Source organism: Athene noctua, chromosome 3, assembly GCF_965140245.1.
Source record: "Athene noctua chromosome 3, bAthNoc1.hap1.1, whole genome shotgun sequence".
In the NCBI taxonomy this organism is placed as follows: Eukaryota; Metazoa; Chordata; class Aves; order Strigiformes; family Strigidae; genus Athene; species Athene noctua.
The window spans coordinates 80,786,617-80,801,280 of record NC_134039.1 but is presented as its reverse complement, the minus strand read 5'-3'; the positions used below and the strand labels follow the sequence as shown (position 1 = coordinate 80,801,280).

General features: G+C 43.0%; 1 protein-coding gene across 6 annotated transcripts in view; it reads right to left on the bottom strand.

Moving 5' to 3' along the window:
- FRMD4A (FERM domain containing 4A) overlaps positions 1 to 14,664 on the bottom strand; it is a 379,560-nt gene that overhangs the window by 57,700 nt on the left and 307,196 nt on the right. For all 6 annotated transcript variants that reach the window (XM_074903460.1, XM_074903462.1, XM_074903464.1 and 3 more), the window contains 3 exons: positions 7,926 to 8,009; positions 573 to 638; positions 303 to 360 (listed from right to left, as the gene is read on the bottom strand). In XM_074903460.1, coding sequence (XP_074759561.1) covers positions 303 to 360; positions 573 to 638; positions 7,926 to 8,009 — 208 coding nt within the window. The remainder of the gene's footprint in view (positions 1 to 302; positions 361 to 572; positions 639 to 7,925; positions 8,010 to 14,664) is intronic.

The window sequence follows — 14,664 nt, the reverse complement described above, 5'->3', positions numbered from 1 at the left end:
ATCTGGCTAGCTTGTCCCTTTGGTGCTGGTTCACTGGCATGACCAGAACCTGTGGGCTGAACATCTCCAGCACAATAGGACTGCAAGAGGTTTATCTCCAAGAACAGGATTTTCCTCTTTGGAGCTGTATTTACCAAACATTCACTACACAGTTGAAATAAGTTTATCCGACCACAGGAAGTGAAACGAGACTTCAGTAGCAGCGTATTGTATTCTGAAAGCAGGATGGTTATTTGTACCTCTCTCCTTCCTTCTCCAACAACAGTTTAATTCAATAAATGACCCTTTTTTGTAGCACGTACCTTTACTGCGTAATAATGCACTCCATATGTGGGGAGGGATTCTACAATGCTCATGTAACTGCAAAACAACACAAGAGAATAACGTGTCTGAGAGGCTGAGAAGATGATCTGAAAAAAAAATGCTTTAACAAATAAATAATTAAGTATAGAAATACTTAAAAAAAAGTATTAGACAAGATGGGAGGCATAGTTACATATTGTATTTACAGTTCAGTGTAAATACTTCCTGATAAAACAAAGGTCACAAGAAGTCACTCTTATTTCACTTACTTCACAATTGCTTGACCTCTTGTCTGACCATTTAGCTTCTTGTAATGTTCAATGACTCGATCCTCACTGGAAAGGAAGAAATGAGATGCTTCATATAATGGCAGCATCGTGACTAAGAATCTTGCCAAAAGGTGAAGAGATACTTCTGTAAACACAGCTACAGACTGAGGGAATGAAAAGATGCCAAGCAAAAGTGTTTAGGTGTGGAGATTTGATGCAGCCCAGGGTAAACAAGGGGAACTCACAGACGGAGAATAAAAATGGTTTTCTAGGAGCTGGCTTTCTGGAAGAACCTTTTTTACTCACAAACATGGTATCTACATGTGCAGACTTTTCCCTCTCTACTTTCCTTATCTACAAATGACGCTCATGATACTACATTTAGTGGCAAACAGATGTATGTTGGAGCTGCTCAAGCTCTGCTTTGCCCTAGCTGGTGCAACTTCTTTCCAAGCCCATCAAGTTCTCTGGAAGCTAGCAAAGCTTTCAGAAATTGGTGGCCTGTAATAGTTCTAAGCCTCACAGAATACTCCTCGCTGCAACTGCACACGACCATGTACAGGAGCATTAGTGGAAGTACTCTGGAGAAACCTCTCTCAGCAAGGAGTTGAATTCCCAGTGTACACAGAAACAATGTCTGTAACAGCAGGTTAAACAGTGGCGGGGAATGTTTCCAAGGCACTCAAACTTGGGTCCCTTTACTGTTAAAGTACTGATGTATCTGCATACTTTGGGGTTATACTAACTTGCATTCCCCAGGCAGGTCCTGGCTATGCACTGGGAGTTAACATGGGCCAGGGCCCATTCCCAGCACTGCTTTGGAGACTAAGACAGATTCATGGTATAGATGGGTGCTGTTCCACACCAGCGGGCCTCTGTGTCAGATAACAGTTCTGGGCATGTTTGATAAACGCACGTTGAGACATTCACCTGTACATGGTAGAGATGTAGCATCCAAGAGCAGATCAGCATGACCCAAATAACAGACTGAGACATCTGTAAGTTCACTTTTTATTAAAGAGTCTCATTCCTTCTCCAGTGAATGGGCAGCAGGAGAGCACAGAACCAGAGCTATTTGATGCATACAATCAGCTGTGCTAGCAAGGTCACAAGCATGGCAAAGTATAAGCTGGTGATCTCCTTTCAAAGGTTCACAGCACTCTCCTGTGATTTCAGTAGCATTCCACCCAATCTATGGCCATGCAAGTCATCACAGCCTCCAAGCCTGGTACTTTCAGACTGGTCTGACTTTGGTTCTTCTCTAACTTCCAGCAATGTAATGCCCATAGGACCAGCTCTGTTACATTGGCATGACAGAATACCCAAGTCCTCAGGTTTAAACCCAATCTCTTGCTCTTTATGTTGCAAGACCAAGAAATAGCAATCTGTTGAGTCCCCTCGAGATATTGTACAGACCTTACTAGTCCAAGAGGAAGGAAGCCTAAACTACCTTTATGGCACCTTTGTGCCCTCCCCACCTGGCACTGCATAAGCTTCCAGTAGTACCAAGTGTCTATCTAATGCCATCATGCTGCATGTGGTTCAGGCCGATGTGAACTGGAATTCCTCTCCCTCCCTGAATTTCCTAGGTCCAGCTGGGGCCCCTAATGGGGCCTTCAAAGGCAGCAACATGGTTGTCCATCGTGTGGTAAACCTTCCCCAGGCAGAACTGAGCTATTTTTATTGCTAGACAGTGTGAAGGAGGATGGCAGTGTGGGATGGTCTGGCAGATGACTGCAACTGCTCAGAGATCCCTGTGGGGACTTTTATGGAAAACTGAAAAGCATTTCTAACCCTGCTAACATGACTGTGTCTCCTCATTGCTGCCTTCCCCATATGCATCTTTGTGCCAGAGAGATCTGTGTGGAGCCATAATCTCTGCTAGAAGGAAGTTCACCTGTCCCTGCTGGGCCTAGTCTTTGTAAGGCCCTCAGTGATGTCACAGGTAGAGGCCACACAGAGCCTGCTGTTACATCACACACAGGATGTTCTCTTCTGTGACATCACAAGGAGGACACAGTGCACCGTGACATGACAAACAAGACATACTGTGCACAGGTGGGGCATGGGGCCTGGCACAGGGAAGCTGAGGACTGTGCTTCCATCCCTGGTAATGCAGGGAGGAAGGGAGAGGACCAGAAACACCAGTGTATGCAGCACAGAGCAATTAAAAGTAGACAGTCTGTCGGATTGTCAGCAGGGCCAGCTGTTCCCTCACAAGCTTGTAATTTGTCTGAGAGTAGCTGCTTTCCTTACTCACTCACCAAGTGACTTCCCCCACTCATTCTGCAAAAATAAAAGGGCTCTTTTTTGGGGCAAGGTGAAGTGATGTCCCACCAGCAGGTCACAGCAGACACAGGGTGCTGACTGAGTCAGTGACAAATTACATGGGTAAAGGAATGGTCTAGCTCTCCTATCGAATCCCTCAGAATAATTTTCATGTTTAGAAAATGATCTGGAAGCTGTAAATTCAACAGCTATGAAGCCATGTTCAGCCCACTGATCCAAGCAAGTACCACAGATGTTATGGGTGTGCACATGAAGGCAGGGCCTGGGTCTCCTGCCATGATTATCATAAACAGGATTACTTTTGGAGCAATAACTGAATTACATGAGTGTTCAGTACTGGAAGATCTCCAAAAAACATCATTCTTAATAGAAAAGATAGACAGAGAGGGCTTACAGCCCTTTGAAATTACATCTTAAAACCATGATTACATGTGGATGTAATTCCTCTCCGTCTCAGACAGGAACAAACCAGGAGTGACTTCTCAGAAAACAATACAGTTTCTCCAGTGGAAAATACTCTTAGCTTTGGTTTCCACTCTGTGCAGTTTATTGTACAGATCAAGCTCTCACATTGATGCCATTCAAGGAAAGGATAGATGTACCTACAAGCTGATTAGCTAATGTAATTACCTGGATGTGCTCTGCTTTCTTACAAATGATTATTATAAAATTATGGATATGTTCCCAGACCATACCCCTTTGGTCGGGAAGCCAACTGATGGCCCATTTCCTTCAAAAGGGCAGATTAGATGTCAGGGAGCCTTCCTGAACATCACTGGCATGAATAAAGTTATGTTCTCAACCCATACTAAGAGATGGGGGATAGTCCAGGCTCTACCCAGTTCTTCTAAACAGATGCAGGCAACATTCTCTATACCTTCACTGCTTCGTTAGGATACTGATGATCTTTCTTTTCATTGTATAATAATATGAGGTCTACAGATGTTAAGTTCCAGATAATATCATCCTTGTTTCTACTTTTGAACACACACACACACCCACCTGAATTATCCATCAAGTCATGAATATTTAAGAGTGGGATTTGCTGCCTCTCACCTTTCCATAACACTGAGCTAGTCACACTTTGGGGAAAGAAACAGATACTGCAGAGCACAATTCATCCTGACAGCAAAGGGAGCTGTGGGCACCTAGTTCAGGTGGAGAGGTCTACACTGAAGAAATGTTCATGGTCAGATAAATCCCACCCCAGCTGCATGACAGTTGCTCCTCTAACAGTTCTTTGAACTTCCTTTTCATTCCCTGTGCAAGAAGGATCATCCAGCACAGAGGTCACTTTCTGCCTCCAGCTCTGGGACAGAGGGGGAAGCCCAGCAACTGCTGGGGAAAACAAGCAAAATCATTCACGGGTCAGAAGGAGCATTAGCAGAGCTTATAAACATTCTCCCCTGTCATTTCAGCTGTTCATATCTGAGCGGCTGCCATGCTGCTATTGACAGCTGGGAGAGTGCTGGGACACTGCCTGGACCACCAGCTGACATCTCCTCTCCCCCTGCTCTGGCTTGTTGCTGTGTCAGTGACACAGAAACTCATTCATAACACAGGGCTGACAGAGGATGCTTAACTAATGTGGAGACACAGAGGCTGCTGAAGCACTACCGTCTGTTTGCCAGCACATAAAACATTCCCTCCAAAGTGCAAAAATTAGTACATGGAGATATCCTGCAGCAGACAACTCTGCTAAAGATCTTTAGAACTACCAAGAAATCCCTCCTGTCTCAGCAGCTTCCAGAACTGTATGGGAAACAACTTGCATGGCCAGAGTTTCTCATCATCAGATCCAGATTTTCAAAGGTAATTGTTTCCCCCCTCTCTTCCTAGCACACTGAGCTGTTTTAAATAGCTGCCCACTCATTGCTGTGCCTTACTGTTGTTCTGTTTCTAACCTTTGTTCATCTTGATTATATTCTCGAACTTACTAAGGTCTTTATTTGCAGTCATGTGCTGTCCCACTGAAGCCAGCAGAGCATCTCTTGCGCCAAAGGGACCAAGAGCAGGAATAGAGCCTCAGCTCTGTGCTGTATTAGAGAACCTAAGTAGTGATTTTCAGCTGATATTTTCAGAGGTGAATTTTCTGGCAATGCTGATGCTTCAGGTTGCTAAAAACAAGCTTGCATTCAAAGTCTGTTGGAACCTGGGAGAAGTCTATCTTCCCCCTCGTCTGTTGAAAATCCCATTCTAGCACGCACTTTAGTGCTGTTGCATCTCCTCTTTGCATTCTTACTGGCAACCTAGTACTGGGCTGGCTTGCTGGGAAGGATCAGAATTGAGATAAAATACAATGATGATGGCTGGAAAGGAGTGCTGTGAACTAACACAGGTTGTCTCCTGTCTCATTGTGTTTAGTTTTGTGTCTAAAATAATAAATACTGTCAGTTATTTCCATGTGTGGGCAAAAGAAATCAAAAACTAGGGTCCAAGTTCCTGGATTGTGTGGGAAGACCAGAAGCTACGTTTTAATTTAAAAGCGAAAAGCAAACCCAAAACTCCTTGCTTCCCTGGTAATCAGTGAAGCTAAGAGATGCTTGAGAACAAGATGTGCAGCTGATTCTTCTTAATCTGTAAAGAGCTGGAAACAAAAGCTTAATGATATAAAAACTACAACCTTCATCTCTGTTGTGATGTCTACAAACCCCCAAGAAGAGGTTACAGTGAAGGGAAAGGCCTGCAGCAAGGGTATGCAACCAGAAGGCTCCATGAAGGTGGAGTCAGAGGCACCAAACTGTGCTGATTCAGCTCTTGGTGCATCTAAGAATCCAGGAATAATCCCACTGGTTTTACTGCGTTTGATAGGAGCAACAGGTGATGCTTTTTCATGGTGTGTGATGGTAAAGTTATATTATTTCATACAGATCTATCACAGTATCTTGCTGAAGGTATCCTATTATAGTATTTACTTGATGATCCATTTTATTGCTTCTTAGTTCATTTCAGCCTATACAAATGTAGCACAGGGTTCTTTTGTTTGTTTTAAACTAACTAGAGCAACTACCCATCCCACTCCTAATGTTTTAAATGTTTCTTTCTGGAGCTGGAAATTCACTTGCTACTGCTTTGTGCTAATGCTGAAGAACTGCAGCATAAAACTGACTGCACACAGAAAAGAACAGGATGAAATTTGTATCCAGTACATAATCTGCATGAGATGCAGAAGCGTCAGAAAACACAGTTTTAAAAATCTGTCCTCTTAGATCACTGAAGTTTGATCTGTACTTCAGAGGCTTTTAATCTGATTGACCTGCAGCCTCTACTTCAGTGTTTCAGAGAGTGTTTAAGAAAAAGCCACCATTAAAAAATAATGAACTACTGATATATAAGAGGTCTTTGAGACCTGGTTACTGAAGTAAAATCGCAAGGGAGTCACAGGACTGTAGCCACTGGTTTTATTGGAAACAACCAGCTTCCCAACCTGCGACCTGTTCTTAGTCACATAAGAATTCCCATGAAATGAAGTACAGCTGCAAGAAGTGCTGTACCTTGTGTATAACTGTAAATGCTTGCATGGTATGCATGAGGTTTTTACATGGCTCTTCTTGCTTCAGGTGACTGAACATAGCCCAAACCCAAGGAGGGTGTCATATGGACAGAGGCAGTCCCAGACCTCCCTGAGATTTCCCAGCAGAAGTCCTTAAGATAGGCACGCTGACTAACACCTGCTGACAGCGGGAGCAGAAAGATCCTGATAGGCAGACGAGGCCTGACAGGCAGCCGAGGTTGTCACCGCTTTCCTGAGTATGGATACCATCACAGGTTACTGAGGCAAAGGCTACGTGGGCACTTTGGTAAGACCTTGGTCCATGTTACTGCTGAAGGGTCTGATTTGCCTCCTCCATCCACGGCTACTTGTTCCCACCACTCCTCTTGTGGTGGCCATTAGCTTGAGCTACCAGGCTGTCAGTCAGACCCGGTCACCAACCTGGCTGGAAATGCAGTGCTTTTCAGTGTGTGGATTAATTAGTCTATGGAAAAAGAGGTGCTCCAAAGAGGGAGACTATTCTTCCTCCAGTGAAATGGCAGCCTATATTTATCAATTTTTCATAAAGATTTGGTTTGGTACTTAGACAAACACCAGGAGACTGTGATGATCTGCAGCTTTTGTGTCAATGTTCCTAACCTCATCCAAGGACTCCGAGTCTCTCCTGATGTGCTCAGAAAGTGATTAGGAGATCTCACAGACTAGCTTGCCTACAGCTTGACAGGAGGTACAGCTAATTCTGGTATTGCAGCCATGCTAGGAAAAGAGGATGGCCTTCCAGGCAAAGGGAAGCATTGAGATCATAAACTACAATCTGATTTGTTTCCCCCTGCTATCCTCAGATTACCAAGATGCAGAAATTAAAAGAGTAGCAGATAAAGAAGTTCACTCCCACCCCCAGGCTTCTAGCTTAATGCTTTAAAGGCAAACATGAAAGAGGAACAAGCAGAAAATCAAGTGAAAGCATCTCCTGTTAATGAACAGTCTTTCCCCAAATTCTTTCCTATTTGCACAGATAAAAGGGATAGGCAGGGTGGCACAAAGAATCTATGTGTGAGGCATACAAAATTTAATTGCGACCCTGCTCCTACCCTGGATTTAATTTTCAGTGCAATAAAGGCAGAGCTCCCAAGCTTCCACCTCTGAACAACACCTAGTTCGTATAAAAGGAGAAATATATCTCTTTTAATTCAGCTATGCCATAGAGGATTTTCAAGATGAAGCTCAATCACTCAAAAATAACACAGAGCAGTACAAAACATTGATATTTCCAAATGGGAAAACTCTTTGCACAGATGTAAAGTGCTGGGAAGCCTCTGGATTTCATCAGGACACTTGCATGTTTACAGTTAATTTTTCTGGCCAGATATTACTGCAGCCATTTGTCAGAAAGGGAAACTGAGGCCCAGGGTGGTAGCTGTACTTGTGTCGAATCATGCAATGAGTCAGTGGCAGACACAGAACTAGGAGGCAGGAATCTCTGCATCCCAGTTCCACTCTCAGATCACTTTTTGCCAGAGCCAGGTCCTGCATAAGACACTGCAAAGCTGCTCAGCAGAATGATACGTTACCAGTAAGCGAGGGAAGGATGCTCCTTCAATGCTGGTGTTGGCAGGGCCGGCAGCTTCTTTAATTCATTCCTTACAACTTCATTGCTGAAAGAGAGTTCAAAAGGAGGATCAGGCTACGAGAAAACAACCACAATATTTGATATGAGCTGACCTAGCTGGCAGGCCGCTACAGCTCTACATCTGTTCCTCCTTAACAAAAGGCATGGGGGTTTCCTTTTTCTTCTCTCTTTATTTGTTTTATGGCAGCCCATTTAACTTTTCCCTCTATTATCAAAATTGAAGAGAAGCTCTCCCAGATGGTTGTTGAAGCACTTCCTACCTGTGACTGGACACGAAAGCCACCATGTCACATTTCATTGATCAGGGTCCCACAGACATGTTCATACACAGAAAAAAGCAAGGGGAAGAGAAGAAAAAGCGATTCTTTCAGCTGCAATAAAGTACCTTTATTTAATGCCTTACAACCTGCTCCAAAAATAATGGTATGCTTTCTTAGCATCACAGATTATTAGCCTCTTGCCCCAGTGACCTGGCCTTTGCACAACATCTTCACTGATAAGACTCCTGCTTGAATTTATGTCCTGCTACACGAACCCCTCTGTGCGACCAGGCCCAACTTGGCTAACATTCCCCTCCTCTAGTGGCCACACTGGCTAGCTGGAGCAGCATCACTGCACACCAGGGAGAAGGGAGAGCTCATGAAATGGGTGGCAGGTTCTTGAAGATTAAATAAAACCATGAGATTTTCTCCTACAAACCCAAAATGCCTCCTTCCCACTTTTAAACACACAAGGAATTGTGTGCAGATGAAAAAAATCCCTCAAAGGCTTGGGAAGGAAGACAGTGTTGCTGTTACTTTGAAAAGTGTAGAAATACACAGCCAAGAGGGCCAGACAGGACATTGAGGAGTGCCAAAGAGTTAATGTTTATTGGCTTACTTCTTAATAGCATTTTTTTTTCTGCCTTCTTGTACCCTGCCCTTTATCCTGCTAAAAAGTGTGGCTGTCCTGGAGCTGTGGAGGGAGATACCTCTTCCAGAGCTCCAGATTTCCCAGCCCGCTGGCTTCTCTTGTAGGGCATCAGGGCCATTCACCAGGCAGACAGTAGTCTTGGCATCCCCAGCTCTAGACTAGCCATCCTAACAGCTGCTAAAGGCCCAAGGAGCCCTTGGACGTTCCAGGTCACCCTGAGTTTTGTTCTTGTCTCTGGGACAGTCTGTATGGTGTCTCATAGAGTTGCGATACTGCTTCAGTTGTAAAAATCTTCCTAGAGCATTTCTCCATTTGCACATCCCAGCAGCAGGCTCTGCCTCAATTGGAGTTTGCAGGTTAATTGCTGGGTTAGGCCATAGGGTAAACCACTAACATAAATTCTGGAACAGGCATTTTGGGTATGTCTACAGGCATTTATTATCATGATAGTTCCCTGAAAATCAATTAAGTAGTTTTAAAACAGGACCACAACTCCAAGTCAAGACAAATATATGATGGAGATGCCCAATTCTCAATTAACTTCAGATTTTGCAGGGTGAAGATGTGTAAAATAGCACTTACAAAAGATGACTAAGGCAACCACTTCCATGCTAAGCATATAGAAAACCACTCCGTAGAACCTCATATGCCAAGTCAAATGACTCTTGACAAACAGTGAACACCCACTCCTGCCTAAATTCCATGGTCACTTGACCATCAGATAGATCTTCCTTTGTACATGCAAATGCTCAAAAACTATTCAGATTTTTTCTTCCATGGCAGGTAAATATCTACACAAGTCTGAACAAGAAGCTGCTCTGTTCCATGTTATCTGCTGATCTGGCTGCTCTGTTCTGTGACTGACAGCCTAGAAAACAAGCTGTTGCTGTTTACAGAGTTTACTGGGTCTGCCCAGAGATGTCTCCTCCACAGCGTGTGCATACTCAGCTCTTACTGTTTTTTGACATTTTGAAAGAAACTTGGAAAAAAAAAATAGAACCCAGCACAATTGAAGCACAAGCAGCAGTCACTGCCCTCAAGTGAAGGTTTTTTGAGGCTGGCTGATCACAGAAGGAAGTTGAGAAATTTCCAAAACTTTTCTGGGAAAACAGGGAGTAATTTCCAAATCGGGACTTTCTGAGCTCAGAAGACTGTCAAACAGGGCAAGATTAGTGATGACTAACTATGTTTGAGAGTCTGGGAAAAAGTCTGAATCAGTAATGGCTCCCATGAAAGAAAAGGCTAACACCAGTCAGCTCCGTCTTATGTCAGTGAGGAGCACAGCTTGCTCGCACTGTGATAAGAAGTCTTTTAAGAATCAGAGTAAAAGATTCTTAGTGATGTTGTTGGATGGGATTAGCATTTCTGCTCAGTACCTAGAAAATACCATAAAGGTAGTGCCTCACAACTTCAAAGTACCACATGTATTTCAGGTAATCACTTCCAGGAACAAAAAGGCATTTCATTCCATGGTCCATATATTCACTAAGTCTTCTGGCAAGACTTGTCTCAAGACAAATGAATTTAGACTCCCAAAAGGATGTCAAATCAAGAAAAAAGAAAAAAATAATGATTCAGGTTGCATTTGAACTAGTGGTCGTGAGGTCGCTTTCCTCTTGGCTCCTTTTAAAACACCAAACCCCTTAATTTTTAAAATGTTTCCAGCAGGATCACAAGTGGTTTTGTACTTACTGCCTTTCTCTCTCTTTCTAGTGAAATATCTCAGTGTGTTTATTTTATTACTGTATTTAGAAAGTGTTTGTTTAATCCGGTCACTTGTGCTGCATTTATTTTATATGTGAAAATGTCCTCCACGGTTGTTATATATGGAAGGGTTCTTTTGGTACAGATTTATTAATATAAAGGGGAAAGGCTCCAAACACAATTTCTGTGTGTCCTCTAGACCACTTAATTCCTGCACTGTGGTGGAAATTATAATATTTAAAAGACTGAATAACAATCTGAAAACTGAACTGGGAAAGCCATCTGCATCGGTTCCTCAAAGCTGGTTAGATATCCAGAAATAAGGTTTACTGACTGGAGAATGGACCTAGAAAACAGAATTGCTGAGTTCTGGTCTTAGTTCTGGTACTGCCTGTTTAATGAGTCTTGGCCAAATAACTTAGCACATCTCAGTATTTCTATCTACACATGGGGGTAAAAGGCCTACCTAGCCACTTCATAAGCATTTTGTGAAAAACAAAGTTTTTGCAAAGTGGCTGCAATAATTTTGAGCAAGATTACATATGCAGTTGTGTCAGGAAATACATACATTTTCCAGCACCAGTAACAAAACAAAACTGCAGGTTAAAGTTATCAACTCTTCTCAGCATGGTAATTAATTCTGTTGAATGCAAGAGGAAATGCAGTCTGAGATTCTTGGGTTAAATGGTACTGTTTGAAATACAGTGTTTGGGATCTTCTCCATAAAGTTGCAAGAATGCAGCCTAGGCTTAGTAACCCCTTAATAAATTCTAATTTGTTAAGTGTCACTGGGTTACACAGAAAGAAAAGTAAGCTTGAAACGATGTTAGATTACCATCTGCCCAAATGTTGAAATTATTGTGAAATTCTGCTTAACAGGAAACTGGCCGTTTGCTCTCCTTGTTATTCTTTCGTATGTTGCTGGGACATACTTGGAGTTCACTTGAAACGTCTCAAATTGCTTAACTGGAAGAAATTTAGCAATGAGAGCCTGTCTGAAGAACTAGCTGCAATGCCTCAGGATTTTGTTTTACTTAAGGTTTTTTCTTTCCCCTCCTCAAAGTGAGGGACAAACAATCAGTATATGTTACTTCCAGCTGCTTTGACGTAGGTGCTGTTTAAGGTTGAAGAGCTGGATTCTGAACATTTAAAACCAAAGCTGGTGTGAGTTTCCCAAAAATTTTGTTCAATGTCAGACTAGACTCTAAATCTGGTAGGATTAATTTAGGGGAAAATCTCAACTCTTTTAACAATATGTGATGCTTCCTGCCAAATTAGCCAGGGCACCCTGGTTCACTCTATGTAGGATTAAAGAGAGTCACACCTGTAGGATTTGTGTTCATCTAAGGAATTGAAATTTGTCCTGCCCATGCTCTGCCAACCAAGTGTAACTCAGCCCCCAGCTAAAGAAGATTAGCCTGAGCTAATAACCTTTACATCTGTCTGCAGGATACTAGTTTAGGAGCTTTATGCACATGATTCCATGCCTATGAAATCAAAATTTTTGCAGCTATTATCAAAAACCACAGATGCAGTCTTAAGAGTCCTGTTCAACCTGAGATTCAGCTGAAAAGGGATACTCAACTGTCCTAAATTCAGTGGTATGTTCCAGCCTAAATATAAAGCTTTTTCAGTCTTGTCAGCTGAAACATTTGGGGATTCTCTTAGATAATGTGAAAAGCACTCTCCTTTAATGCAGAGAACTAGGAACTTCTTAAGGAGAATAACTTCTTATTTTAAACCTTGTTCTGCGTAAATTTTTATCAACTAAAATGTGCCCTTTGTACAACTCTGCTTAAAAAGCATTTAGTTGGACCAGGCCATTTACAGGAATCGCTGAGAAATACTTTCCCTGGTTGGTCTAAATGGGTTCAGGAGCTCAGGGTTTCTGATTGGCTTGTTTTTGAAATGAAACACACATTAGAGATGGAAAAGGGCTTAGTCAGATTGCTCGCTATAGGTGCCAAACTGATCTGTCAGGGCTATTGTAGCATCTTAGTTCAAGACAGATAAGGGTGACTTGCACTGTGTGCTCTCCAGGATTACCAAACTGCCAGGATTACCCCCTAACTCAGCAGTCATTGTGACGCCTGAGTTAGATGGTACCCCAAGGTGGCAAGAATCAGTGATAAGAGACTCAGGCCTGATGATGACCTACCAAAGGATGTAGAACATGTGTTTGAAATGCACATAAACCCTTTTGGGGAAAGGAAAGAGGAGTACTGTGAGTACAGTCATTATTCTGAGGCATGGGATGATTTCCTCAAAAGCAGCAGCACTACTGTCACTGTAGACACATCAGTTCACAGAGGTAGAAAACTGACTGCTAGAGTTTGTTAAGACCAATTCTGGTTTTTGAGCTCCCATGAGAACCAAAAATCAGACTTGCAACTGCATTCAGGAGTCCTGAAGCAGTTCCTTGTGATCTGCCACCTGGGTGCAGTGAGGTTTGGAAGTAATCATGCTCTGGCCACCATGGGCAGGTGCCAACCCGCAGCTGAATTGTGACCATTTGGCATTGGCTATCCCAGCACCTGAGGTGATCGGCAGTGACTCATAGGAAGGGTCTTAGGGAACAACAATTCTCCTATCACTACAAATGAGCCAGTGCTTATGCACTTCACTGGATCAGGGCCAAAGCGAAACTTGCAGTCTCACAGGCTATAAATCTGCTGGTGGCAGTAGACAGGACAGGTGTGGGAAATCTGCAGTCTGCGTTACAAGCATGCAGCCTTTTAGAATTGACTTATTTCTTCAAAAACAAAGCAGGAGTTCAAGAGTTCAGCCTTCACACAATGTATGCTGCCATGCACAACATACTATCTTTAAATCTCAGCAGCAAGACATTCACAACTGCATAGCTCCTCTGTTTCAAAGAGTAGCCACTTCTACTTTAAACAGCATTTCAACATCAACTAACTTCAAACACTGAAGCTAACTTCAGCTCTAAGAGAAGTCAGAACATTTGTCTCCATCTGCAGTTCTCTGGCTGGCCCCAGGCTTGATTTGCCTCCCAGATTTTACACTGCTGATACGAATAACCACAAATCTCAGCAGGCAAAATCTTGACCACAATGACCTCATGTTGACTTCAGTAGCACCTGGATCTCACCCAGCACCTAAGCCCATGTCAGTGCACATTAGAGGGGAGCTGCTGGACAGACATCCCTGGAGATGCTGTCTTCTCCTAGACCATGGAGGGTCAGGGTAGCATTCTTCTGCTTTCCTCCAAGAACAGGCTTTAAACTCCACTAATATGGCCAATTGCTTTCCCATCAAAGCACATTAACAAATTAAGATCCCTGGCAGTGTCAGGAAGTCGTTATTACGACACCACTTGTCTGCCTGACTTGGATGTAAGGATTTCCCCTTCCCCTTCAAACCATTGTGATCTACAGGTGAAAAGGACTAAGAGCTAACTGTTTTAATGGGGATGGTGACGACTGCCACACCAGTGTGGAGGAAGCAGTTAAGACCATGTGTTGAGGTATCTTCTGTGTTCTCAGACAAGACTTCTCATTTCTCTGTGGCCTAGAGAAATGCACTGTGATAAACTCAATCATTCCTTTTACAAGGGACATCAAACAGGTTTTAGCAGATGGATGCTTTCCACCAGTTATTTCCACTTCTGATCTGGAAACAGATACTTGCAGATAAAACGGCTTCAGTCCTATTACCCTAAGTCATCTGATCCCATTCTATTCTGTGTTTCATAGACTGAACGTACACTTTCTGGGTGTCTTTTCATCATGTCCGAAATATTCTGAGAAACAATTCTTTATAGCAAAACCAGTGGAAGATGTGGTTTATCACAGGTTTGAATTGCAAAGCTCTGCTTGGTCCAGTTCTTCTGGGCCAAGCACTTGGCAGTGCATTGAATACCAAACTGAAAAGTAAAACGGCTGCGGGCACTCCAGTACCCCCTAAATAAACATTACTGATAGCTAGGTTATTCCAAATCGGATGGAACTGAAAAATGGAGCAAGACTGGGCTTGTGTTTCTGTGGTCAGATGCATGACAGGATTTTGCAAGTTGATTAGGGTTTTGAGAAATGATAAGGCAG